The sequence below is a fragment of the Xyrauchen texanus genome, chromosome 30 (genome assembly GCF_025860055.1).
Source record: "Xyrauchen texanus isolate HMW12.3.18 chromosome 30, RBS_HiC_50CHRs, whole genome shotgun sequence".
Classification (NCBI taxonomy): Eukaryota; Metazoa; Chordata; class Actinopteri; order Cypriniformes; family Catostomidae; genus Xyrauchen; species Xyrauchen texanus.
In genome coordinates, this window is record NC_068305.1 from 29,589,761 (window position 1) to 29,614,807 (window position 25,047).

The 25,047-nt window shown below is 36.8% G+C and overlaps 3 protein-coding genes across 6 annotated transcripts in view; 1 reads left to right on the forward strand and 2 right to left on the reverse strand.

The window, feature by feature from the left end:
* LOC127624433 (protein FAM102B-like) overlaps positions 1–4,933 on the reverse strand; it is a 37,801-nt gene extending 32,868 nt beyond the window's left edge. Inside the window, exon 1 of one of the 2 annotated variants that reach the window (XM_052099254.1) lies at positions 4,474–4,933. In XM_052099254.1, coding sequence (XP_051955214.1) covers positions 4,474–4,607 — 134 coding nt within the window. In that variant the 5' untranslated portion in view covers positions 4,608–4,933. The remainder of the gene's footprint in view (positions 1–4,473) is intronic. The other variant, XM_052099253.1, reaches the window with a different exon arrangement.
* Positions 4,934–6,625: 1,692 nt separating this feature from the next.
* olfml2ba (olfactomedin-like 2Ba) lies at positions 6,626–16,486 on the forward strand. Of its 3 annotated transcripts, none has more exons than XM_052097923.1 (8): positions 6,626–7,005; positions 9,356–9,619; positions 9,757–9,864; positions 11,390–11,560; positions 12,703–12,889; positions 12,988–14,004; positions 14,897–15,073; positions 15,184–16,486. In XM_052097923.1, exons 1-8 carry the CDS (start codon positions 6,847–6,849, stop codon positions 15,801–15,803), a joined length of 2,703 nt encoding a protein of 900 aa, XP_051953883.1. In that variant the 5' UTR covers positions 6,626–6,846; the 3' UTR covers positions 15,804–16,486. The 3 variants fall into 3 exon arrangements, with proteins under 3 accessions (XP_051953883.1, XP_051953884.1, XP_051953885.1); XM_052097924.1 differs by having other exon boundaries at positions 12,991–14,004; XM_052097925.1 differs by having other exon boundaries at positions 6,860–7,005; positions 9,427–9,619.
* Positions 16,487–16,700: 214 nt separating this feature from the next.
* Positions 16,701–25,047, reverse strand: part of LOC127624095 (cyclic AMP-dependent transcription factor ATF-6 alpha-like) — a 48,612-nt gene continuing 40,265 nt past the window's right edge. The window contains exon 16 of the mRNA XM_052098753.1: positions 16,701–18,043. Within this exon, the coding sequence (XP_051954713.1) occupies positions 17,844–18,043 (200 nt within the window). The 3' untranslated portion in view covers positions 16,701–17,843. The remainder of the gene's footprint in view (positions 18,044–25,047) is intronic.

Here is a 25,047-nt window from a genome sequence, read left to right on the forward strand (position 1 = left end):
CATGACTTTCTCCCATGACTCCTCTGGATCATCCAAATGGTCATTGGCAAACTTAAGACGGGCCTTGACATGTGCTGGTTTAAGCAGTGGAGCCTTCCGTGCCATGCATGATTTCAAACCGTGACGTCTTAGTGTATTACCAACAGTAACCTTGGAAACGGTGGTCCCAGCTCTTTTCAGGTCATTGACCAGCTCCTCCCCTGTAGTTCTGGGCTGATTTTTCACCTTTCTTAGGATCATTGAGACCCCACGAGGTGAGATCTTGCACGGAGCCCCAGTCCGAGGGAGATTGACAGTCATGTTTAGCTTCTTCCATTTTCTAATGATTGCTCCAACAGTGGACCTTTTTTCACCAAGCTGCTTGGCGATTTCCCTGTAGCCCTTTCCAGCCTTGTGGAGGTGTACAATTTTGTCTCTAGTGTCTTTGGACAGCTCTTTGGTCTTGGTCATGTTAGTAGTTGGATTCTTACTGATTGTATGGGGTGGACAGGTGTCTTTATGCAGCTAACGACCTCAAACAAGTGCATATAATTTAGGATAATAAATGGAGTGGAGGTGGGCATTTTAAAGGCAGACTAACAGGTCTTTGAGGGTCAGAATTCTAGCTGATAGACAGGTGTTCAAATACTTATTTGCAGCTGTATCATACAAATAAATAGTTAAAGAATCATACATTGTGATTTCTGGATTTTTTTTTTTAGATTATGTCTCTCACAGTGGACATGCACCTACGATGACAATTTCAGACCCCTCCATGATTTCTAAGTGGGAGAACTTGCAAAATAGCAGGGTGTTCAAATACTTATTTTCCTCACTGTATTTTAACAAAGAACATCAAACGTTCACCTGAAGTTACTTATATAGACACGCTGTTGATACTGAGTGTTTACGTGAAGTTTAGATGCTCACAATTATTTAATCAGTGGAAAGGTTATAATGGATCGCTCCTGTTATAATCAATGAAGCTGTTAACACTATAAATGTGTGACCTGCTTTTAATAAAAAATAAAAAAAAACTTTTCATTGTCAGCTTCTTTAATACTCCAGCATCTTGACAGTTTGTAACTCGCGTTAGATAAAAGCATTTGCTAAATTATAAAATGTCAATGATTTGCGCAGCTTAATTCATTATAATGGAGGCGATCTGTAGTCACTTTAAGAGCCCGTAAAGAAATACTCTGACTTAACTAGCCAGCTAAACTATACCTATAAAATGTACAGTTAGTTGGCAAAAATAATGTTCACCTACCAGATATAAGATGTGTGCTACGGTTGTTAGTACTGCATATATCCAGCCATCTCGCTTCAGTGCTGCGGTTCATGCATCCATTTGTGGTTGCTTTTACAGATATCTAAACACTTTAAATTTCTGTAAGTTTCAGCCATCCGCGAGGAATCCAGCCACTGAACAACAATTAAAAAAATGTCATCTTATGACCATCATGTTAAAGTCACTATGAATGAAGCACCTCCGACTGTTGTTTTGAATGAGTTTGACAACTAGCCTGAAATGTTCAAGGGACAATATACAGTATTAGTGTTGTCACGGTACCAACATTTCAGTAGTCGATAGGGCTGCCTCAGACCAAAGATTTTCCTAGTCGCCTAGTAGGCGTTAATTTAAGCCATTAGTCAACTAGTCGTCGCACGTTTATGATATAAATTTTATATTATATTATATATTTTGGGGGGCATCAGAAAATGGTTTGAGTTCCAGGGCTGAGAAAGAATGTAACATTGTAACATTTCTAACACTGTTCTACAATAAAGAGAAATATTAAACCGTAATAATGAGCCTTTAAAATATCAATTTTACAAGTGCACGCACGTAGCAAACTGCAGCAACACCAGCAAAAGCAGTAATTATTCTGAGTGTGCCGGAAAAACCAGCAAGAGACTGTCTGAACATTTTGTTAATTTATAGAAAGAAATGCACATTAGGGTTGTGCCGACAGATGATGAACTCTGGGATCGACGATGGTCAGAGTAATCACCAATAGCTGATGCCTTTGATGATGTCAAGATGATATTTTGCTCGTTTTCCCATTAATCTATTAAATTAGCATTATTATTAGACTATTATTATTATCACAAATAATTTGCCCGTAGACACACAGACACGCGCTTGAAGAAACACTCTTTATTATATTATTAAGAACAGTTGACATAAAAGCTGTCTATGTGCATGTATGACACGCTGATACGGAGACATGCAGTCTCGTGGAACACGCGCATGTAAAAGGTTCTCAATATTTGTTTCTGTCTTCCGATTTGTAAAAAATGTTTTGTTGCAAGAACAGTATCGTCAATGAGTGCTGCAAATGACTTCAGGCATCTCAGCTCAGGAGGTGCTTTGAGTTCAGTTAGCTTTATTTCCAAAGAGCATTTCATTGTGACCACAACTCTGCAGCCTATACATCTGTGATTAAAACATAAAATAATACAAAAACCCGCTCACCTCGAAACCCGTTTACCTCGGATGCATTGCGTCATAAACATACAATTTTTAGGTCACTGTGTCAAGTTAAATATAGTTTAATACCAAGAACACATTTGAGATTCCTTAAAAGTTTGAATTTGCGCTCCATCAAGTGTTTTGAATGCAAGAACGTAATGCATGTTTGTATTGTGCTGTCTGCTGGATGGTTGGTTTCTTCATTGTATAAACTGTGGTTTGCCCATACAGCTGAAATTTCAATTACTGCCCTCTGGAGTAAACAGGTGGTACTACAAGCTTGCATTTCTCAGGAATCTTCCTTATTACGGTCCAGTGGCATTGTGACTAATTGCGTATTTTTTTAACGCGTTATTTTTAATAAAATTAATCGCACTGAATTAATGCATTCAATCGACAGCCCTAATATATAATTATTTTATCACTTTATTTATTTATTTGCTTTTTCGTTTCATTTAGAGTACAATTTGAATTTAGAAATGTATTTGCTTTTTTAAATTAATTTCCATGTCATCAAAATCACAAAAGCAAGAATATTCACTGATCCCTCAGTCCTGGATTTGCTGAGGTAATTGAATATTGCAATATATGTTTTGACAAGACTATACAGTATATACATAATTGCATTTTGTACCAACACCAAGCCCCTTATTCATCTTCACAAAGACACATGAGTGACGGAATTCTGAACCGTCCACCAAAGGCACTCGTTATTTTTCAGACTATCACACTTGCTCCTGACATTCATAACACACAAGACAAGACACTCTTGACACATTCATCTGTAACCTCATTCACACTGGGCTCTGACACTACGCAGTTCTCTGTTCTGGATTTATTCCCAGCCTGCCGGAAATTAACCTATGATCAAGTCAAATAAGCAACACGGTTCCTTTTACACACAAACAAGTGGCTTGAGGTGACTTATCACAAGACCAACAGCTTTCAAATGAAGTGGAACAGTGCACAAAGGATGTGATAAACCTTGCAGTTATTGATAGCATACAAATGAAAAGCAGTATGGTAACTTAAATCATATGTTTCCATGAAAATTATTCTTCTATAGTCTACTGGGGAAGTCTACTGGCATTCTGTCAATGCATTCTGTAACATTTTTGTTGTTGTTGAGGCAGTACTGATTGTGTTAGTTAACATACATACAGAAACAAGAGCAGCCAACTTTATGCTTAAGGTTTTTAACATCTTTTGACACACCGTTGTTATTAAGTAAGGGCAGAATAATCATATACACACACCAGAATCTCGTATATGACATGTCAACCATCTAAAACTATTTTGTAGAGTAAAAATTAAGCCTTGTATGTTATGTAGCCTATGTTGTAATATTCACAGGTCTTAAATGCTTAAGCTCACTTTGTAAATGACAGATGGCTTACATCCTGGTCCTCAAAACAATGGTCAGTTGTTTGGACAAGGATGCAAGTCCTAAAGTTCTGCTGGGTGTTTTGATACAACTAAAAATTAATTTGAGCAAGATAATAATATCGTTCATTTCAGACTGATTCACCATAGATTTTTTTAAACCATTTTAAGTAAAATGCCTAGTAGGTGGCTATATTTGCAATGAAAGCATATTGCTAAAAATAAAAGAATGTGAAAGTAGATATTTATAATAAAAAAAGAGACTTACATAATGATCTGTTTCTCACCCACACCTATTATATTGCGTCTAAAGACATTGTTTTAACCACTTTTTTCATATGGACTACTTTTATGCTGCCTTAATGTGCTTTTTTGTGCCTTCAAATTTCTGGTCACCATCACTTGCATAGTATGGACCTACAGAGCCGAGATATTCTTCTAAAAATCTTAATTTGTGGTCAGCAAAATAAAGACGAGGGTGAGTAAATGACAGGTTTTTAATTTTGGGGTGAAGTATCTCTTTAAGCTTTACCCTATCGATTAAAAACCAAAACAAATTCACATTATTATAATCCTCCATGAAACCACAAACTACCTTCATCCCTTTTCCTCATCACATTTCCAAGCATGCTTACCGCGATGACTCCTCCGAGAATCCGCCGTCGAGCAGGCGGACTTTACAGAACAGAACCCCGTTGACAAACGGAACCGACGACAGCTCGTCCAGCTCAAAATCCACTCTGAACTTAAACTTCTTTTTCTTCATCATCTTGACTGTCGATTCCCACCAGTCTTGTACCGCCCGAAAGTACCTCTGGTCATACGCTGCGAAGGAGCATCACTTTTATTTACACATCTTCGATTAGTCTCTGTTGTTGGAGCTGATGGTCGTTAGCCACTGCTGGAATCCCCTTTGCGTATTAAGCTAGGCTAAGATGAAAATACCGGATAGTAAAGTCTAGAATGCGTCCTGTGTCAGTAAACTACATATTTACTGTCAGACATTGTTGAGAATATGCAGTCTATCTGTGACGCAATGTTTCGCCCAACTGAATCTTGTTTTATGATAATGCTACGTTGCGCGTTATCGTGTAGTAAAAATCGGCTGCGCGCCTTAAAGGGCCAGTGGACACATAAAGCGAAGGTGACGCATGAGTGAGGTTTTTTTTAAGAGGACAAATTATAGAGTAAAACAATAAAACTAAATTATTTCTTTCAAGAAGAAGAACACATAGTATATAATTTTCATAGAACACAAAATCAGAAACCTTAGACTGTACCAATATATACACAAAAGTATTGGTGTCTTAAAGGCACAGTACTCCTTTTGATGTTACACGCGCACAACAGTGCCCGCCAACTTTTTCGGCCGTCTGGGTTCAGGAAGTATTTTCCCCATTCATTTCTTCCATATATTTTCTATACAATTCTTTATATAAGAGTTCTAAACCATGAACCAATCCAAACAGCTCAGTGATAAATCTTAACCTTACAAACATTGTTTTGAAAAAATTTGTTTTTGAAAATCAGACAAAGAGACAAATTAAGGCTGTGTAATTTCCACTGATCTATCTATCTATCTATCTATCTATCTATCTATCTATCTATCTATCTATCTATCTATCTATCTATCTATCTATCTATCTATCTATATATATATATATATATATATATATATATATATATATATATATATATATATATATATATATATATACCACTGATCTATATACGAACTACAACAATGAAGCATTGCAAATGATGAAAATTATGGAAATATATGAAACTATTGATTTTAGAAAAAAGTAATAAAGTCATTTATTGAAAAATATTGCAATTTATACAAACGTATTGGTAGTTTTAGGGTGTATCACAATGTGTCATGGAAGTGGACGGTCACTTCCGGGCTTGTTAGGCCGCAGGTTTCTTGGCCGCAGTTCTCTGATTGGTGGATCTTTCTCTGCTGAACCATAGGGACGCAGTGAACGCTGTTCACCAGTAACTCTGCAACTAACTGTGATTTTAACACAGTGAAGTTCAAATAAAGTGGACTGATTGCTTCAGAAGCACATATCACCGATGAACAACATAGGGAGCTCACGTTATGTCTGTCTTTAAATGTTTGTAAGTTATCAGTAAAAAACAATTAGTCTTTGGAAAAATAAATGGCATTTTTACTTCAGGAACCTGACTGTTGCGCTCTATAGACCTTATTCAGAGTAGAGCCATATTTAATTTTTGTCAGGAATGTTGTCCACTGAAGAACATACTTACTATTTGTTGGCTTGCTACCACCATTTATGTGGAATGTTAAAAGCTCGACTAAGGGCCTCAAAAAGTAAGTTATGATTCTTTACTCACTCAAACAGTAACATGGGTAAATACTGACCACTAGTGGTTAATTGTGGTACTTCGTCACCTGATATGGAAAGAATGAACTTGTAGGCTACTGGATTGTGGACGCCTAATGGATTTCACCATTTAAACTACAGATGGCGATATAACACTTCAATTGTCCCCATAATTAAAGCTTAACTTTAAGGATTTGATGCTTAAAAGTAGCTCGTAAAAATAAATAAATATTGCCTTAAATACTACAAACAACTTGGTCTATATTCGATATGAATTACAAATGGCTTATTCTAGGAATAGAAGTTAATGGGAATCAATTTGTGGATGGCTATGAAAAGATTTGTGTGTGCATCTGTGGATGTGGACCAGTGCGCGCTATGAGTCTCTCCATCCTGCCCCCTTACATAAGCTCAAATGTAACGTCACTCCTGTTTCTTCTCAGACCAGCTTAACGCTGAGGACCAGGCACCTGCCCTCATCTGGGACTTTACCTCCTCTTGACTTGTGCAAAATCTCTTCTCAGATATTTTATCTGGAGGGCAGTGCAGTTGGAGATGTGTTTCATAGTTTTTCGTTTTTAAAGAGGAAAAGTTCGATTTTAACGCACAATCTTGTAGATTGTGTCATCCTTGAAGGGATTAAATCAAACACTCTGCATGATGATTTATATGGGGATGTGGTGCATTTTATGGCTCGTGGCATTCACTCTCACTTCGGCAGCTCCAAAATCTCACCAGCGAGTTTTGGAGATGACAAATGAGCAAAAGGAAACTCTGCAAAAGGAAATGGACAATCAAGTACATTTATTAAGTCAGGTATGGTAATATCCACAGCTCGCATTGTATTTCACAACACTTTTTTAAAAAGAAGTGCATGCAATTGTTTCCTCTCAAGAGTCTACAATAGGTCTTTAAATTATTTTCGTTGGTATAATTTCATTTTGTCAGGTCAATTCAGTCAAAATAAATTATATTTTGAATGTAACAAACCAGTAAATTTATTTATTAGCCTACCACATGAAGCACATTTATAGATTTGCATCGCCAAACAATGTTTTCAGTGACCAGTTCTGTGAAATGAACATTGAAATATGTGCAGTTTATTGAACTTGCGTAAAAATGCTGCTTTGTCATTTAATTTTTAACACACTGTAAACAAGATAACGTGCAGTTGTAACATTAATAGCATAACCCTTGCAATTACTTTTGTTGGGGTGAACTAGTTAGGTTGATTCAGTCACATTAAATATGCTCTATGTAATATTTTTACTGTACTGAATCATAAAATGACCATAATATATCATTAGAGAATTAGGAAACATGTTAAGCTGAAATACTGGCTTCTCTGATAACAATGCAACAGCCAGTATATTGTACTTTGAAGTTTCCAGTCTGGGCCGGAATTTCCGTTTATGCTTTGGCCTGTGTGATCCCGCCCACTGCCCACTCACCAATAGTATTTCGACACTACCGGGTTGCCAGATTTGAACAAGTTTGCAAGCAAAAAAAAAATAAAAAATGCATGCCTCAGCTATGGAAGCCCACAAACGAACTGGATCAGAGATAACAGATTCCACCCGACCTAATAATCCTCACCATCTGTCTAAAAAACACAATGACCAGAGGCGTAGTAAAATGAGGATAAATATTGGAGATGCTTTTGGAAGATGGAGAGAGCTTAAAGCCCAGAAATCCTTTAAAACGGGTGCTGAGTTGGCTAATTTGCATGTCAACCTTCTGGCAACTCCCACGAGCTTCGAGTCTGGGGCGGGACAGACAACTCTCCAATGTTTTGAATTTAGACTGTAGTACCCTTTTCAAACTCTTGTTGTGAATCTTACATATAGCACCTTTAACGTTATGGTTGTTATACATGTTATAGGCTACATGACATGTCATTTTCTCAAATGAAAGAAAACATAACAAAAATGTATTTGAGTGTCACGTGCAGAAGTGCACGTAAAGAAAACCCCCAGTCAATTTTTGAAAACATGCCTCTGGGGGGCCTGGGTAACTCAGTGAGTATTGATGCTGACCACCCCTGGACTCAAGAGTTCGGAATCCAGCCAGGTCTCCTAAGCAACCAAATTGGCCTGGTTGCTAGGGTGGATAGAGTCACATGGGGTAACCTCCCTGTGGTCACTATTAAGTGGTTCTCGCTCTCAATGTGGCACGTGGTATTCTGTGCGTGGATCGCGGAGAGTAGCATGAGTCTCCACATGCTGTGAGTCTGTGGTGTCATGCACAGCGAGCCACGTGATAAGATTCGTGGATTGACATTCTCAGCAGAGGAAACTGAGACTTGTCCTCCAACACCCGGATTGAGGTGTGTAACCGCGCCACCACGAGGACCTAGTAAGTAGTGGGAAAGTAGTCTCACAAAACAAATGGGGAGAAAAGGGTAAAAAAATATATAAAAACCTTGAAATGCACGTGTTCTGTTCGTTGCGTCAATGTGTTAGGTCCTACCACCCCTAATTATGAAGATAAATCAGTGGCAAAACTTGAGAGCTTTCATATTTGATTTGAGAACTTGTACAATAAATATTTGTACTCGTAAGTTGAAATTTACACTCACAGCAACGATTTGAAAACTTGTAAAATAGAAATTTGATGTTGAATGTTCCAATCTGCATGCACAGACAATAATTCAAAGCTAGTGTTCTGATTTGCAATTGCAGACAAGTAGTCACAAATGTGCAAAATTATATTAATGACTTATAACTATAACCACAGACACTTGTATTAACTAAATTACTTTAATTTTCGCAGTACAACCACAAATCGGCACATAAAACCTCTCAAATCTGGCACTGCGACTTTACAAATGTCACACCTTGACATTTGCAAATACTTAAGCGAACAAAAAGCACTTGTAAATACTGATGCCAGAGAGCAAGACCAGTATTTGCGGGTGAGGGGCAATTAAGTCGTTTTATTGGTTGATGCCTAGCCAAAGTTTTCACATCGGTCCTGTGAGTGTAAATTTCCATTTATGAGTACAAATATTTATCGTACAAGTTCTCAAATCCAAAAATGCAAGTTCTCAAGTTTTGATACTGATTGATCTTCATACTAATTCTCAGTCAAATACAACATGTTGCATTGTAACAAAGTGCGGTGATTTTGCTGGCTGGAAAATGCATTCGTCCTCTTCTCTTTGTAGCTGCTGGGTGATTATGACAAAGTGAAAGCGCTTTCGGAAGGCTCTGACTGTGGCTGTAAATGTGTTGTCAGACCTCTGAGCGCGAGTGCGTGCAAGCGGATCCAGGAATGTAACGCGACGCCTCAGGATTTCTACACGGTGGAGACCATCACATCAGGACCTCACTGCAAATGTACATGCATCGCTCCACCGTCAGCTATAAACCCTTGTGAGGCTGACTTTAGATTGAAGCGGCTGCAACAGGCTGGTAAAGATAATATCAAGGTGACTGGACAGTGTATGGATATTAAAGGCCACAATTATTGAAAACCAACCTAATTATGGCATAAAAATTAATGCAAAACATTTCCTTCTCTTTAATAAACCCAACACTTGCCGTGATGGAATTTACTTTGTTACAGCTGTCCACTGTACTGGAATTGCTGGAGGGTGCCTTCTATGGCATGGACCTTCTGAAATTGCACTCCGTCACCACAAAGCTTCTTGATCGAGTGGACAACATAGAAAAAGTAAGTCACAGGGCTGTTTGCTTCACCAGCACTGAACTTCACCTCACCACATTTTCTTCTTATATTAAATGCCTAAACACACCTGCACTCAAAAATGCATGCATTTCAATTTCATAACAAAATAAAAAATTCAATCAAATTGAATTGAGTAATCTTTAATAAAATAAACACAACTACATATTTTACACAGTATTCATTTAATTTGTTTAAACATTACACAATTCAATTTGATGGAATTTAGTTATGACATTGAAATGGATACATTTAAAAAATAGCCAAATTTTGTTACACATATTGTTATATGTAGGAGCCAGTGCACGCTCATGTTTTTATATAGACCACACCATGGCCCCTAAAGGAATAGGCTAGTTCATCCACACTGAAAACATATTTTCTAGTGAGATTTACTCAGTTACTTTGCAAGTGTTTGCACACAGTTTTTCTATGTATATTTGAAAGGTATAAAATTGAGTAAAATCTATTTAACTTCATGATATAATATTGATTAAACTTAGTAAGTAAATTTAAGTTAACACAACAATGCTTACTTACAAAAAATGTAATAATCATTATGGTAGAACATTTCACATTTAGAACTTTACTTAAACATATTTAATCATATTCCCCATGCCATAAAGCCTTCCACAGGGAAGCTTGATACATGACATGTAGTCTATTAGACAACATGACCTTGTATTACTAACAATAGACACAAAATACAGATCTGCACAGGCAGACCTCAATACCTGGTGTACAAAACAAGATCACAAGCAACTGATCATTTTTTTTATCTTTTTAACTCTTGAGTAGTAAATTAACTTGACTTCACAAAACAAGAAGTAACTAAATATAACAAAATCAACAATAAAAACTTTGAATAAACTTGCAAACAGTGAAACCATGCAAGCTCATTAATTATTCAAGCACAGTGCATGCTGGAAACACCAGCTTCGAAAAGTTAAGTAAAATGTACTTTTTTTTACCAATTAAATTAGTGTATAAATACTTTATGATTGAAGCATGATGATGCATTGAAAAGACAAGCAATCATAAATAATATTTACTTATAAGCTAGATCATTAATTTTTAAATGCTTGAATTGAATACAAATGTATACTCACTAAATATGATCAAGTTCACGCTTAAACTCAATTATTCAACGTAGAAAGATCTTCATCTTTTCGGCTTTTTACTTCACCACATTTTTTTATTCGATCATCATTTACTCACCCTCATATTGTTCCAAAGCTGTATGACTTTTATTTTCTTACATGGAACCAAAATGGAGATGTTGGGCAGAATGCAAGCCCTGGTCACCATTCACTTTCATTACATATTTTGTTCCATACAATGAAATTGAATGGTGACTGAGTTTAACATTCTGCCTAACATCTCTTTTTTGTGTTTCATGGAAGAAATAAAGATCCCTGCCAAACTATGTTTCAAGAGGTATTTCCCCAGAAATGAAAATCTAATCCTAGTGTTTCATTGCATTAATGGTGCTATTGTGGCGGTCTCCTCACAGATGGTCTCCAAAAACCAGACTGAAGAGAGGTCAAACACAAGGAGTACCTCTCCAAATCCACAGCTGCCCACATCCACATCCTCACCTACAACTCCACTCCCACTACTGCGGGAGACGAAAAAGGGACAGAGTGAGCAGAATGATGAGGCAGCTGCTTTTCTGCACATTGAGGTGAGAGGGTCCTCCCCATTGCTATTTAAAACAATTTAGGTTAGTCCTTACTTTATGTAATAAACATGTGCATGTATGGTGGTGGCGTAGTGGGCTAAAGCACATAACTGTTAGTCAGAAGGTCGTTGGTTCGATCCCCATAGCTACCACCATTGTGTGCTTGAGCAAGGCATTTAACTCCAGGTTGCTCCTGGGGGATTGTCCCTGTAATAAGTGCACTGTAAGTCACTTTGGATAAAAGTGTCTGCCAAATGCATAAATGTAAATGTGTATATATAAGGTAATTAAGGCAAGTTAAAAAATTTGCCTGCAAAGAAGGCATTACTATTGATAACCTGCAATAGTAAACTTCTAAAGTTTCAATTTCTGCTTAAAATAATCCTTAAAGGAAAATTCATTACAAGTTAAGCTCAATCGACAGCATTTATGGCAGAATGTTGATTACCACAAAAATAATTTTTATCCATCCCTCTTTTTCTTAAAAAACAAAACAGTGTTACAGTGAGGAACTTACAACAGAAGAAAATGTTGTACGTTTTTGAAGGGTTTAAAGGCAAAAACGTGAAGCTTATAGTTTACTATAACACATTGATTCTTCTGTAAAAAAAAAAAAAGCTGTAAAGTTGTTTAAATCATCATTTAAGGCATTACATTACCATGGAACATAACTTTAAACAGAAAATGTTAGAAAGTGATTTTATTACAATCAAATCATGGTAAAAGTAACACACATATTGTTTACGTCTTGTAGCAATACTTTTGAAACAGTATTTTAACATTTATGAATTAGCCACACTTCCATTGTAAGTGCCTCAATGTAACCCAATTTTGTTTTGTTTTTGAAAAAGGAGGGACAAGTCGAAAATAATTTTATGCCACAAACACTGTTGACTGAGCTTAACTTGTATTGAACCTGGAATATTCCTTTAAAAAATACTTCTATTGGTGTAAGCTAATTTTTTTAGAAAACCCATTTTTAGGTTGATGCGTGGATCTGAAAACAAAAATAATTATAGAGAAAATTGACTGTCAATTAAAAATTTAAATACAGTATGGCTTGTATATTATTGTGTAAAGCATTATAGCTCAGTGGGTGCAATATGACTGTCACTATGTCACTACTGTCACTTATGTGCTAGCAGAGTAAGTTTGAGGAAAGGTTTGTTGGAGATCTTCTAAAGAGGATGAGTGAATCAGACCTAGACAAGGCCGTTGCAAGCTTGCAAGAACAAGAGCATCATGGGAGGGAGAAGCACCCAAAAATGATTGTTAAGGGGATGACATTCTATAAATCGGACCCAGTGGAAGAGGCAGACACAGAGGAGAACGGTAAGTATAACTGCAGTATTTCAGCATCAGATACCAGTTTTGAGTTATATGATTTGCCTTTGTTAGTTACCATCTAAGATGTTTGTTCCTTATTACAGTAGATGAGAATCTCAGTGGTGATAGCCCAATGGACATTTTTGCTGATGAACAACTTCTTCATTACAAATCTCGGCACTTCAGGCCTGTAATCAGAGCATGGTCTGTCCCACCCAAACCCAAGACTGAAGTTTTAAAAGGGGAAACTGTACGAAATAGCTTTCAATCTCCATTCACTGGACTGTCAGACTCTGCCATGCCAATTAAGAGACCTTCAGACCCAATATCCGTTCTGGCTCGAACAGCTCTTTCCACCATTGAGAGCTTCAAAGGAGATGATAAAACAACACCAACACCTGCTGCGATGGATAATTTTATGGTTGTAAAGACTGAGGAACAGACCAAACCTCAGACCATCATCAATAAAATGGAGGAAGCAAGCAACATGGAGCCCTCAACTCCATCTGTAAGACAGGCTCAAAATATTTTGGTCAGGTCATCCAATCTGAACCACATAAAGAAAAATGAGTCAGTCACAGCAGCTTTTGCCAATGTAATGACTACAGTGTCAACCATTACAGAGATTATAACCAAAAGGACAACTGAAGGTGCAACTATGGCTAAAAAAATCATGAAAGAAGATGCCACTCAAACTGGTAAACCTTTGTTTTCAATCAAGAGTATAACTCAAAAACAAACTCTCCATAAGCTACCCGCCTCTATTACAGAATCACCTTCTGACACATTAACAGCAACAGAAAACACCTTGAGCTCAACTGCTGGCACAAGAGTAGCTAACACCTTGGTGACCACTCCACATATGAGTAAAAGTAAGACAGACTCTATCACTTTCTTAACCAAGATAAATCCTGAACATACATTTACCTCCATGGCGTCTTTGTTCACAACTACTTCGCCTACAACAACAACCGCAACCACAAGCAAAACTGGCAAACGCAAATATAGCATAAGCTGGGAGGAAGAGGAAGTGGTAGATGTAGAGGAAGAGATGGACAGAGGGACAGCTGTGAAAACTGTGGTGGAAGAGAATTTTAAGGAGGGACCTCAAAAGAAGCCAGGTTTGGATAATTGGTTTCTCAGATGTTCTTCTATGACAGGCAATTAGCATTAATTAAAAATAGTTTGACATGCCATTTTATTATGCCATTGTTACCTTTGTTTTTAAATATTTTGCAAGAACATATACAGGTGAATTAATATAGTGATACATATTTTGTTGTTTGTCGCCATAGAAATTAATAACTTACAAGGTCAGAGAATGTCAACAGTTCCTAATAGGATCTCCCAGTTGTCATCTCATAATTACAGTAATTCCAATTTGGTGACCTGATTCGCAATGGTGATGGACCAATATATTGGCCAGGCTGATTAATGGACTGATATTTGGCTGTTTTGAGAGGTCATTTTAAATTCAACAATTTGGTGTACATCTAATACGCTTTCATTACATTTACATTTATGCATTTGGCAGACACTTTTATCCAAAGCGACTTACAGCGCACTTATTACAGGGACAATCCCCCCGGAACAACCTGGAGTTAAGGGCCTTGCTCAAGGGCCCAACAGTGGCATCTTGGTGGTGCTGGGGCTTGAACCCCTGACCTTCTGGTCAGTAACCCTGAGCCTCAACCACTGAGCCACCACTGCCACTAACAAATATATCATTATATTGTATTTTATACTGTATATTGCACTATATGGTCTTTTGGCCATCCTACTATTTAGATATCTGCATCGACCATTAAAAAAAAAAAAAAACACATCGGTTTGCCACTAGTTTGCACTCCAGTTGTCCCATGTGGATTCATCAACCAAACGATTGTCTTCGATATCAAATTGCCTTTTAAAATTTAATTCAGAATTTGGTTTGTGCATGGAAATCCAGATTGTTTGGCAAAAGAAAGTTTAAAACAGTGCTGTAATTATGAAGTGGTCTGTTTTTGTTTACAGGACTGTGTAAGGACACCTTGGCCACAATCGCAGAACCTGTCACACATCACACATATGGTCGCAATGAAGGCGCTTGGATGAAAGATCCGCTGGCTCAAGATGACAAGATATATATCACAAACTATTACTATGGCAACAACCTACTGGAGTTCCGCAACATGGATATCTTCAAACAAGGTATTGTTTTTTATTTATTTTTACAAACTTACTTTTATTCAGATTAACAAATAAACTTTGTAAATATGCCATCCTGAGTACTTTTTATAATTTTCATGCTTTCCTTCAAGGTCGCGTCACTAATTCCTACAAGCTGCCTTATAACTGGATTGGTACTGGCCATGTGGTCTACAATGGTGCTTTCTACTACAACCGCGCATTCTCTCGAGATATTATCAAGTACGACCTCCGGTTCCGTTATGTAGCTGCCTGGACCATGCTGCATGACGCGGTCTTTGAGAACGACGATGTGTCCGCATGGAGATGGAGAGAAAACTCGGAAATGGATCTGGCCATAGATGAGAGTGGACTTTGGGTGATCTACCCTGCTCTGGATGACGAGGGCTTCTTGCAGGAAGTGATTGTCTTGAGTCGACTGAACCCCAACGATCTGAGCATGAAGCGTGAATCCACATGGAGGACTGGACTCCGGCGCAATCACTATGGCAACTGCTTTATCGTATGTGGCGTTCTTTATGCAACAGAGAGCTACAATCAGCATGACTCCAATTTGTCCTATGCCTTTGACACCCACACTAACACTCAGATGATCCCTCGCTTGCCTTTTAGCAACAACTATACTTACATAACTCAGATCGATTATAACCCCAAAGAGAGGGTGTTGTATGCCTGGGATAACGGACATCAGGTCACTTATAATGTTCAATTTGCATATGTAGACCCACTGTAGACCAAAATGACAAAATGAGTGTACTTCCTTTGCACAAAACAGATGTTGTCAGGATAAACTTTAAATATATTAAAGTGGATTGTGGATCAGTTCACTCAGCTATTCTTATCAACTTTATGTAGTTTAATGTACTGTAGTATATGCTGTTGGATTAGTATTTTCAAAGTGCAAAAATGACCTCAAAATCTTTCTAGACCCTTATCTTGATGTCAAAAACAAAAAGTCATCAAATTTCATTAGTTTAATTTCTTAATGAATAACTACCAAACTTAACACGAGCTTTGCAAGTGTGCATTGATGATCATTTATTTAGATTTTGTTGTTGCTTGCTTTTGTACTTTAAAAACAGACCTCTTTTAAGGCTGGCAGAATTATGAAACTGTTGAGGTGCTATATTCTGATATTGAGTAGAAAATATTGTATATACTGTAAGATAAATGCTTAAACATGGGATAGATGAATGTAAAAATAAATATTTTTTTTATTTTCATAAACATTTTGTTTTACACACTATACAGTTTGCAATTTTGTGTCATTCGAGCAGGAACAACAGCACATTTTATAGAGTAATTGCTGTTTGTAATCTTTTGTCATGTTTTATATTTTTGCAATTTCATTAGAATTTTTTTTTTTAGCACTTAAACTCAAATCTCTGTCTGACTCAGAACATAACTGCTATTAAACAAGAGTTGAAATTAGATATATGGTACTGGTTTTCCTTTGAAGAATGTTCTCTCAGCACAGCCCTTCTCAATGGACACTCACTCAGATAAGAGTAAAGTGTTGCACTGTAAACCTCTACATCCACTGGGCTAAATATGGACAAACAAAACAGAAATCTACCATATTTTAACCTTAGTTTTTAAAAGAGCTACAATCGGAATTGCACTGTACCTTATAGCCTTTACTTTCACAAACCTTCAGTTTCATTGAACAAATTCATACCAACATATTCCTACTACAAAAAAAGATTGCAGAGAACTACAGTACACAAATCACCCACAAACTTGTGCTAGTATTTGTCCAGTGTTTATTTCTTGTTTATTCATTGTTACAAAATTCCTTTCCATCACTGTGTGTACAGGAACAGACAAGAAGTCTTTCCAAAACTGCAGAAATTAAATACATTAAATCCAAAAATGTTGTTTAAGGGCCTGACGTGTTTTCAAATGTACAGACAAATATTTCTTAAGACCCAAAATTTCCCCAAATTATGCCAATTAGAAGTCATCTAAAATTATGAACTCAAACATTTGAAGATAAGGCAGAGGGATTATATAACACCTTAATATTTCTTCTTTTGCACTCTTTTTTGGAAATATATTTAGAGCAGTGTCCTGAATGAGAAAAATCATTTCAATTCAATTATGAGAAGTGAGTTAAAAGGGTAAATATATTTTAACACAATTTTCAATTCACTATCGGGAACTAAGAATAGCTGCCATGGTCGGTTCTTTGAGAATAGTAGTATTAAAGATTATGAGCCTTAAATATGTACCAAACAAGCTTGGTACAAAAATGTAAGCTTCATAAATATTCACTTCAAGTAATTTTACAAAGCAACATAAGCATGGTGCGAACAATTCAGACATTCTCCCATGTGTAGCAGAGAAATAAATTGAAAATGCATCTGAACCATGACATCAATAAAGACATCTTAAAATTGACTGAACATTAATTGTAATTGTGTGTCTGCTTGGAGAACATTCAACTAAAAAAAAAAAACTGTTTTAGAAATAAACTAACATTTTAATCAGTCAAGTCAGATCAGCAAGTTAACAATAGTCTGGGGGGAAAATGCCCTGGAATGGTCTGACTTTTGGATTGAATGGCACACTTGGTGCTTTTGCATTTTGATGTGGTGACTTCATATTCAGTCCTCTGTCCCAGCTAATTAATCTTGGTAATCTTGGTAGTACTCAAACAGATTCTGGTTTGCAAATCAGATAAAAATAGTCAACAAAAACCAAACAAACTAAATGATGATGAGAAAACGATAATATGACAAGATACATTTTTGTAATTAGTGGGTTGCTGGAATTAAGAACCCACGAGGACTCCAACAGGAGGAGCATGCTGGTTGTTGCGGGGGGTCGAGTGATAGAAAGAGTCTGTGTCTGTCTGATTGGCACGCAAGATGGGTGGAACACTAGACGACTTGATGCGGAGTATCCTGGTGTCCATGACTTCACAGTCGATTTGCATCATCACCTCAAACTCTTTGTCTTTTATAACGCTCTCTGTAAAGAGACATAAAAGTAATTTCAGTATTAACAAAAACACAAATTAAACATTTGAATATGCAAGTTTATACACACCTACGGTCTGTGTGAAAGTATATCTTTAAAAAATGCAGGTGATGTGCTGGGTGGCAAGAGGTTAAGAGGCGTTTTAGGGGCTCTTTTCAGCCAGATGGTTCATAGAGTTCAGTCACATGTTCGCCTTCATTTGTACATAGCAATAAACACAACAGATGACTCCCACATGATGAAAAATGGGGTTAAGGAGAGGTTCTTGGGCAAAACACCTCTGGATTGATCACAATTATGGGAGCGATTATCTTTAACTTAAAAGCGTACACAAAAAGTAATATAATTGTAATGTAAAAAGTAATTTCAAGTAATGGATTCTTAACATTTTGTAATGCATTAAAAAGTAATAACTGTGATTCTGTTGTATCATAAGAAGTCTTTTAATGCGTTTACTCAAAAATGTAAATCTAACGGTACCTCACTGGCCTGCAAATGCAATCCACAGTAACTGGCACACACTGTTAAAATTAAGTTATTATATAACCGAAATCAGGGCTCATAGACTGTGATCTGTCCTTCTGCAAGACAGGTTTGAATCAACAATGCTCCAATTCAGAGAATGGAACAGGATGAGACTATTTTACAATCCACATTTAGCAAGAGAATCAAAAAACTTTGAAGCCATTTTCTCAGTGTCAGTGTTGGCATAGTAAGTACGTTTGGGCTTTGTAGGGCAGTTAAGGAGGAGAAACATCATTATTATAAAGAAAATTAACATTTTTTGTATGTGATTTCATAGTAAGCAATATTGAGCATGCTTCGAGTTAAACTGACACAATCCCTGGAAGACAAGGTCAGGCTGTGACTTATTTTCTCATGTTTTGACTGACTCATAAAAGCCAACTGTCAAACACAAAGTGAGTATTTTAGAAGGCACCATTAATAGCATGATGGTTTACATTATCATTCTGTAGATGCTCTATGGTCCACTTTTAATAAGGAAAGCTCTCCATAAGGAGATCTTCACATAAGTGCACAGCTTATGGGCAGCAGGACAGTAACTTCCCTCATTTTTACAGCAAAAATGTGTGTGACTCGCTCCAGCTCCAATAAAAACTTTATAAGCCAGAGAGCATCACAGTAGGTCAATCTGAAAGTACTTTTGCAGCTATGACAGGTGAACAGATTAACGTAAGGGCCTGATGAGAGTTTAAGCTGCACACCCACAATGATAATGTCAGAACCAGTGATTTACAGTAAACCAGAGACAGTATATGGGGAAGGAGACAGACCACTAGTAGAAAAAAAATGAATGGAAGAAATTTAAAGGCGCCAATATATTTCTAACAAAATAGAAGAATGTGTGTAACGTCATTTCAAACTAAATCTGTCCAAAAATAAAAAAAACATTTAGTTTGTTGTGGTGGTTTGAAACAGCTTGCCAGTGCTAACCTTCAGGAAAACTTCATACCGGCTGTTAAATACCTTCTTACTGCCATAGGTCCACGTTATCTGTGGGCGTGAAACTGTGATCCACCTATTTTGAAAGCAACATCTTTTTGGAGTTGATTTCTTCACCCAGTCAAAATCAGATACCAAAATCTACCCATCCATCTCAGTCTGATACAGCCATTGAACAGTCAGTCAGTGTTATATGAATGTATTTAATCACAAGCACAAACATGGCAATAAACTGTTCAGCTATACGTATAATTTTGAATATAATATTTTCCCATAATATCAACTATAAGTTTCCAATATCTCTATTTTTGCTGAGTGAATTTCCTTGGATATGTCTGGTACTATGCCTGACTGTCCATACACCTTTTAAAAATACTGATTTAAAGGGATAGTTCTTTCAAAAATGAAATTCTGCCATCCTTAAGCCCGGTTTATACTTTGGAAGAAGCAAAACTTTTTTCTCTTGGGCGAAAAAATCCACCCTGAGTTACATCTTGGCTCTATGTCCCTTCCCTCCAGCTCCACCTTGGTCAGTCAGTCACCTGGCTCCACCTGAGCTCTCCAATCCCACAGCTACTCTTCATCAAGTCCTGCGGCTTCACCGGGGACCTCCTTCCCTACGGCTCTGCTTGGTCATCAGTCCCACCGGCTTTAAATTTAGAACACTGGCATGGGGCTTTGGTTTTTAAATCGCAGAGTACCACATTTTCAATAATATGACTTTGAAAATGTATGCAGCGCACAGACAAAGAGTTTTATTGTCATCTTCCAAGTTCACAAATGAATATAATGCTGACTCAGAATTCCCCATGAGTGTACCAGAGAAGGCCTGGGGCCGGTTGCACCAGCTATACATAAGTTACAATTTAGCCTAGTTGTGGATTAAATGGGCACTATGTCACAATTTATGCTCTATTAAATATTAGAGCGTTACACCATTAAACTTAGGTAGGACGTAAAAATTTACGGAAGTAAATTTTGGTTTACAGGCTTCAGTCCTTTCTAAATATATGATGTCAACATTTACACTTGTTTACATTTATGGGAGAAAACATTATGTAAAAAAAAACTTACTTCTTCAGCATGAACCAGATCTAACGCTGCCCAGTGTCAAGATTCAACATACGAAATAGATATTAAAATTAATAAATGGCTATTTTTCCAGCCTGTTGTATTAGTATATATTTATTTATTTATAAAATGGCTGGGATTTAATTAAATAAACAAACAGTCTGCTCGCTTCAAAGTTTATTTGCGCTGATCTGTCCAGTCTATATTAAGTGAGAGCATTATAACAGTGTTTTCAGAGCAGTTTTGTGCAACACAACTCCATCTCATGCTTAGAGGAACAGAAGTGCTCAGAGTTCGGTTCCTTTTGCTTATCAAAGAGCTTTATTTACACTAAACCAGCGTGTCCTGCGTGAAGGGGTTTTTATTGTCATCTGTGGTAGCAGCATCTCAGTTTTCGCAAGGCACAGGTATCATAATAATAACACTGAATACACGATGGGGTATAATTCAAACACCTTTATTAAATGATTGCTGAGGAAACCGCATTAACAGTAGCACCTGTAGAGTCCAGAAATGCCCTCTTCCTCATTCTCCTCTTGTTTACCTCATGAGAGTGTGTGTCTCCCTTATTACACTACCAGATGCAACAAGTGAAAGCGGAACTAATATTATTAACATCCAACAAAATGAAAAGGAAGGAACGTATATATATAATAAATCTATATAAAATATTTATATACTATAATATAATGCATTGTTAAATGAAATATGATAAAATAAGCAAAACTTTCACTTTAAGTTTAATAACACCAATAGTTTATCAGTTCAACTTCAGATTGACATTAAGCCTCATTCTTTAGGACTATCTTATATACAGTACAGTAGAGAATAGTTTGTATAAGCCTACTTGTTTTTTGTTTTTTATGGCATATGAAATGCAACAAATATGGTTAGTGGAAATACAAGAATTTATCATGGTAAATCATTGTATAAATTAATCAAACGTATTACCATTACCTCTGATAACCATCAAATAATGATTATCAAAATTATAACCATTACCTTCAAGTTTTTCCCTTTAGATAATCATTCACTCACGCTTAACCATAAAGCTGTTCCCATCTCTATCATTATAAACAACTGAATTATCACTCGTTGCATCATCACCTTGTGGCTAAGCAAATTTGATGGGCATACTTCAGTGTGACACAATCAATTTCATTGGTCTGTGGGCTGTTGAATGCTACAACAGCACATGCTGTAAACATGATTGTGAATGTGAACATGATGCGAGCAAACACTGAACGAACAAACGAGGAATCTAATAGTTTCTACATATTTGTTCAAGACTGACAAGATCAGGCAACATCTGCTGTCTTTGCAAAATAATGAAATCTAATAGAGCATCTTATTCATGTATCAACCAATGAAATTGAATGTGAGTGGTCATCTAACAGGAAAAACTTGACTTAACATTATCAATTATTGCATTACCATTTGTCTCATTTCGTATGCCATAGTTTTTAAGGCCTTGAGTAAAGAGTCAAATTGAATATTTTGTGTTTATTTAATTATTCAACCAACCAACCAACCAACATTATTATTGACAGCAAAAACTATTTAACATGTTGGAAACTCAGAAGAAACTCAGAACTAAGTGAGACTTACATTGTAGTTTTATAGACATTTTGGTGGGCAGTCCTTCAAGTGAAGACAAAGTACTCAGTTGATGACTGTTAACAAAGTATACTAAGGAAGTAAGCAGTTGTAGGAACCCTTCCCAGACCCTGGAGATTCAACAGCCCTTAATCCAGTCAGCATAACTATATCACTCAGACTACTTCATTATCATTGAGATAAAAGCAGGTCCACACTTAAGCCATTATATTTGCATTTGACTCAGACAATTATTAAATCATGACCGATGTCGTCAGTTCAGTGGCTGGGATGGAGGCACCAAGAGCCAAAAAAACCCCAAAAGAGATAGCTTCGGTAAGCCATTCTTGTTTGATTCACAAAAAGGTGAACATGATCAGGCAGAGACCTCTACTTAGCAACTGTTTAACAGTGTAATACAGCTGATGCTGTTGCATCTCTAAATTCTTACATTTATATTCCCACAGCAACAAATATGGTATTACCAATAGGGAAATTCAGTTAACAGTGACATTGAGCAGAAAGCTTATATATAACCAGTTTTGACAGAGCTGCTATAAAAAAGTTAAATGATCAACATCGGGCGATTAGATGAAAAGAAAATTGGAGATAAGTATCGGATGTTAAAATCCTGATTGAAGCATCCCTAATATTCAAGCTTTCAAAATGGAAAAAACATGTGTACAATTTGAATATGAAGAAAGTGTTTTTCTTTGTTTCACTGTTTATTTGTTTGTGGGTGAATTGAAATAAAGGTCTCAATTTTGTCTTTTTAATAGGAGTCAAGTGTGAAAATCCCAGTAGCTTTTTGGTAGTTGAACATGTGAAAAACATTTCGGAAAAAATTGTCTATCATAATCGCAGGTCAAATCGCAATCGCAATGTTTTTCAAAATAATCAGAATATGAATTTTTGTCCAAATAGTGCAGCCCTAACGCATTACATTATGGAGAGCTTACAAACTACTAGTCAAGTCTTGCCTTAAGAACAGGTGGTTCAACCAAATTAAGCTTAGAGTTGTTACAAACTAACTAGTTACTAAGCCCTTAGTGTGAACTTTACGTCTCAAATTAATTAAGACCTTACACACAGCTGGTGCAACCCTACCCAGGAAACAGAACAGATAATAGCATGCACTGATGCTGCCAAGCACTGCAACAATTGTCTCCAAACAAAACACTTTTACACAAAACATGAAACTGAAATTGGAGGCAGGATGGAAGATGGAAAAAATCTGTTTGGCTGTTTTCAAGATGGAAATCATCCATCTTTAAAACCCAAAAGCAAGAACAAATGTTTTTTTCTACACTCTTGCATCACATGTAAGGACATTACCATTATCCAAACCCAAAATCTTTAGCTTGAAGAAAAGAACAGTAACAGCTGGCGGCAAAAATTAGACTTTTGTCTTGAGCGGACCAAAAGTTGTAATTTAATAGAGCCTGTAGAAAGTCAAGCATTTCTAAATGAACAAGTTTGAGCTGGAAAATATTACATCAGAGAACATCATGCTTGGTTTTCACTAAACTGTCCTTTCAAGAGCCAATACTCTGTTTTCAATTACATAAACAATTCAATCCTCTAATGTTGTAGATCTGGCAGGTTTCTGTCAACAGGGAAATTAAGAAAATCCTGAGGAATGTTACTGTGTAGATTGTTGATTTGATACTTGTTGACTTAAAATGGTGTTTGGTAACGCGTGTTGCTCATCCTGTGACTAAGGAGCAGCACACTAAAGATTATTAATTTTATTTTAGGGTATTTACTTAGTTGGAATTTGCAATTAAAGGTGAAATGTGTAATATCTGTCTGCACACAAGTGGATACAAACAGAACTGCAAAAATCTGTTTTCCAACAGTTTCCTGAGGGGTTTGGCATTGGTCAGACAAATAGTTTGCCCGCCTTACACTCACAACATTGGTAGATCTAACGCCGCCATGTCAGGTCATCAAACAGAGCAATGATTTAATAGTAACACAGTGCCATAACATTAACTTTTTGGGGGAAAATTAACCTACAATTGGCTTACTTGTAGTTGTCTCTACATATAGAAATGAGATAAGGGAATGTAATTTAACATGTGAAAAAAATTTAACCTTTAAACAGATTATGCAAACCACAAAGGGTTACAGACACTTCAGTCTACTACTGATATTACCTCCAGAAAGGTAGAGGCTGTTCCATTCCTGGGATTTACACCTATTGTTTGGCAGGCTTTCACAGAATCGAACACAACCATATTAAGAAAAATAGGGACAGGTGATATTGGACTACACTTTTATCCATCTTCACTCTAAACAGGGACAAAACTCTTGTCTTTCACACTGATCTGTTCACCCTCCAGGGGCAGGGATATCACATTACCCTGAATCTCTCTTTTTGAGATCAGTACAGAGCTAATCTAATCTGACACTATGACCACAGCCAAGAGTGAGCAATTTAATAATAAAGGGAGCATAACTATATTAGACATAATCCACCATCCTCAAATTTCAACACAATCTCTTTTTGAAATTCACAAATTCATACGAGCATAATCAAAACCATTGTCTTAAAGGTGAAGTAATTTCTGCAACAGTTTTCCAAACACTACCTCATCAGCCTTTACGAGCATAATCAAAACCATTGTCTTAAAGGTGAAGTAATTTCCGCAAAAGTTTTCCCAAACACTCCCCCATCTGCCTTTCGTCAACTTTAGACTAAAGCGGATGCCACACTAGCAGACATTTTGGCTGAGGGTACCACACATGCCAACTGTTTTGCTGAGATCTCGCTTCCCATTGCTGGAACCATTAACTCAGCTGAGATTACTGACTGGCAACGATTATGTAAATGAAGCTCACACATGAAAATCACTGGAAAA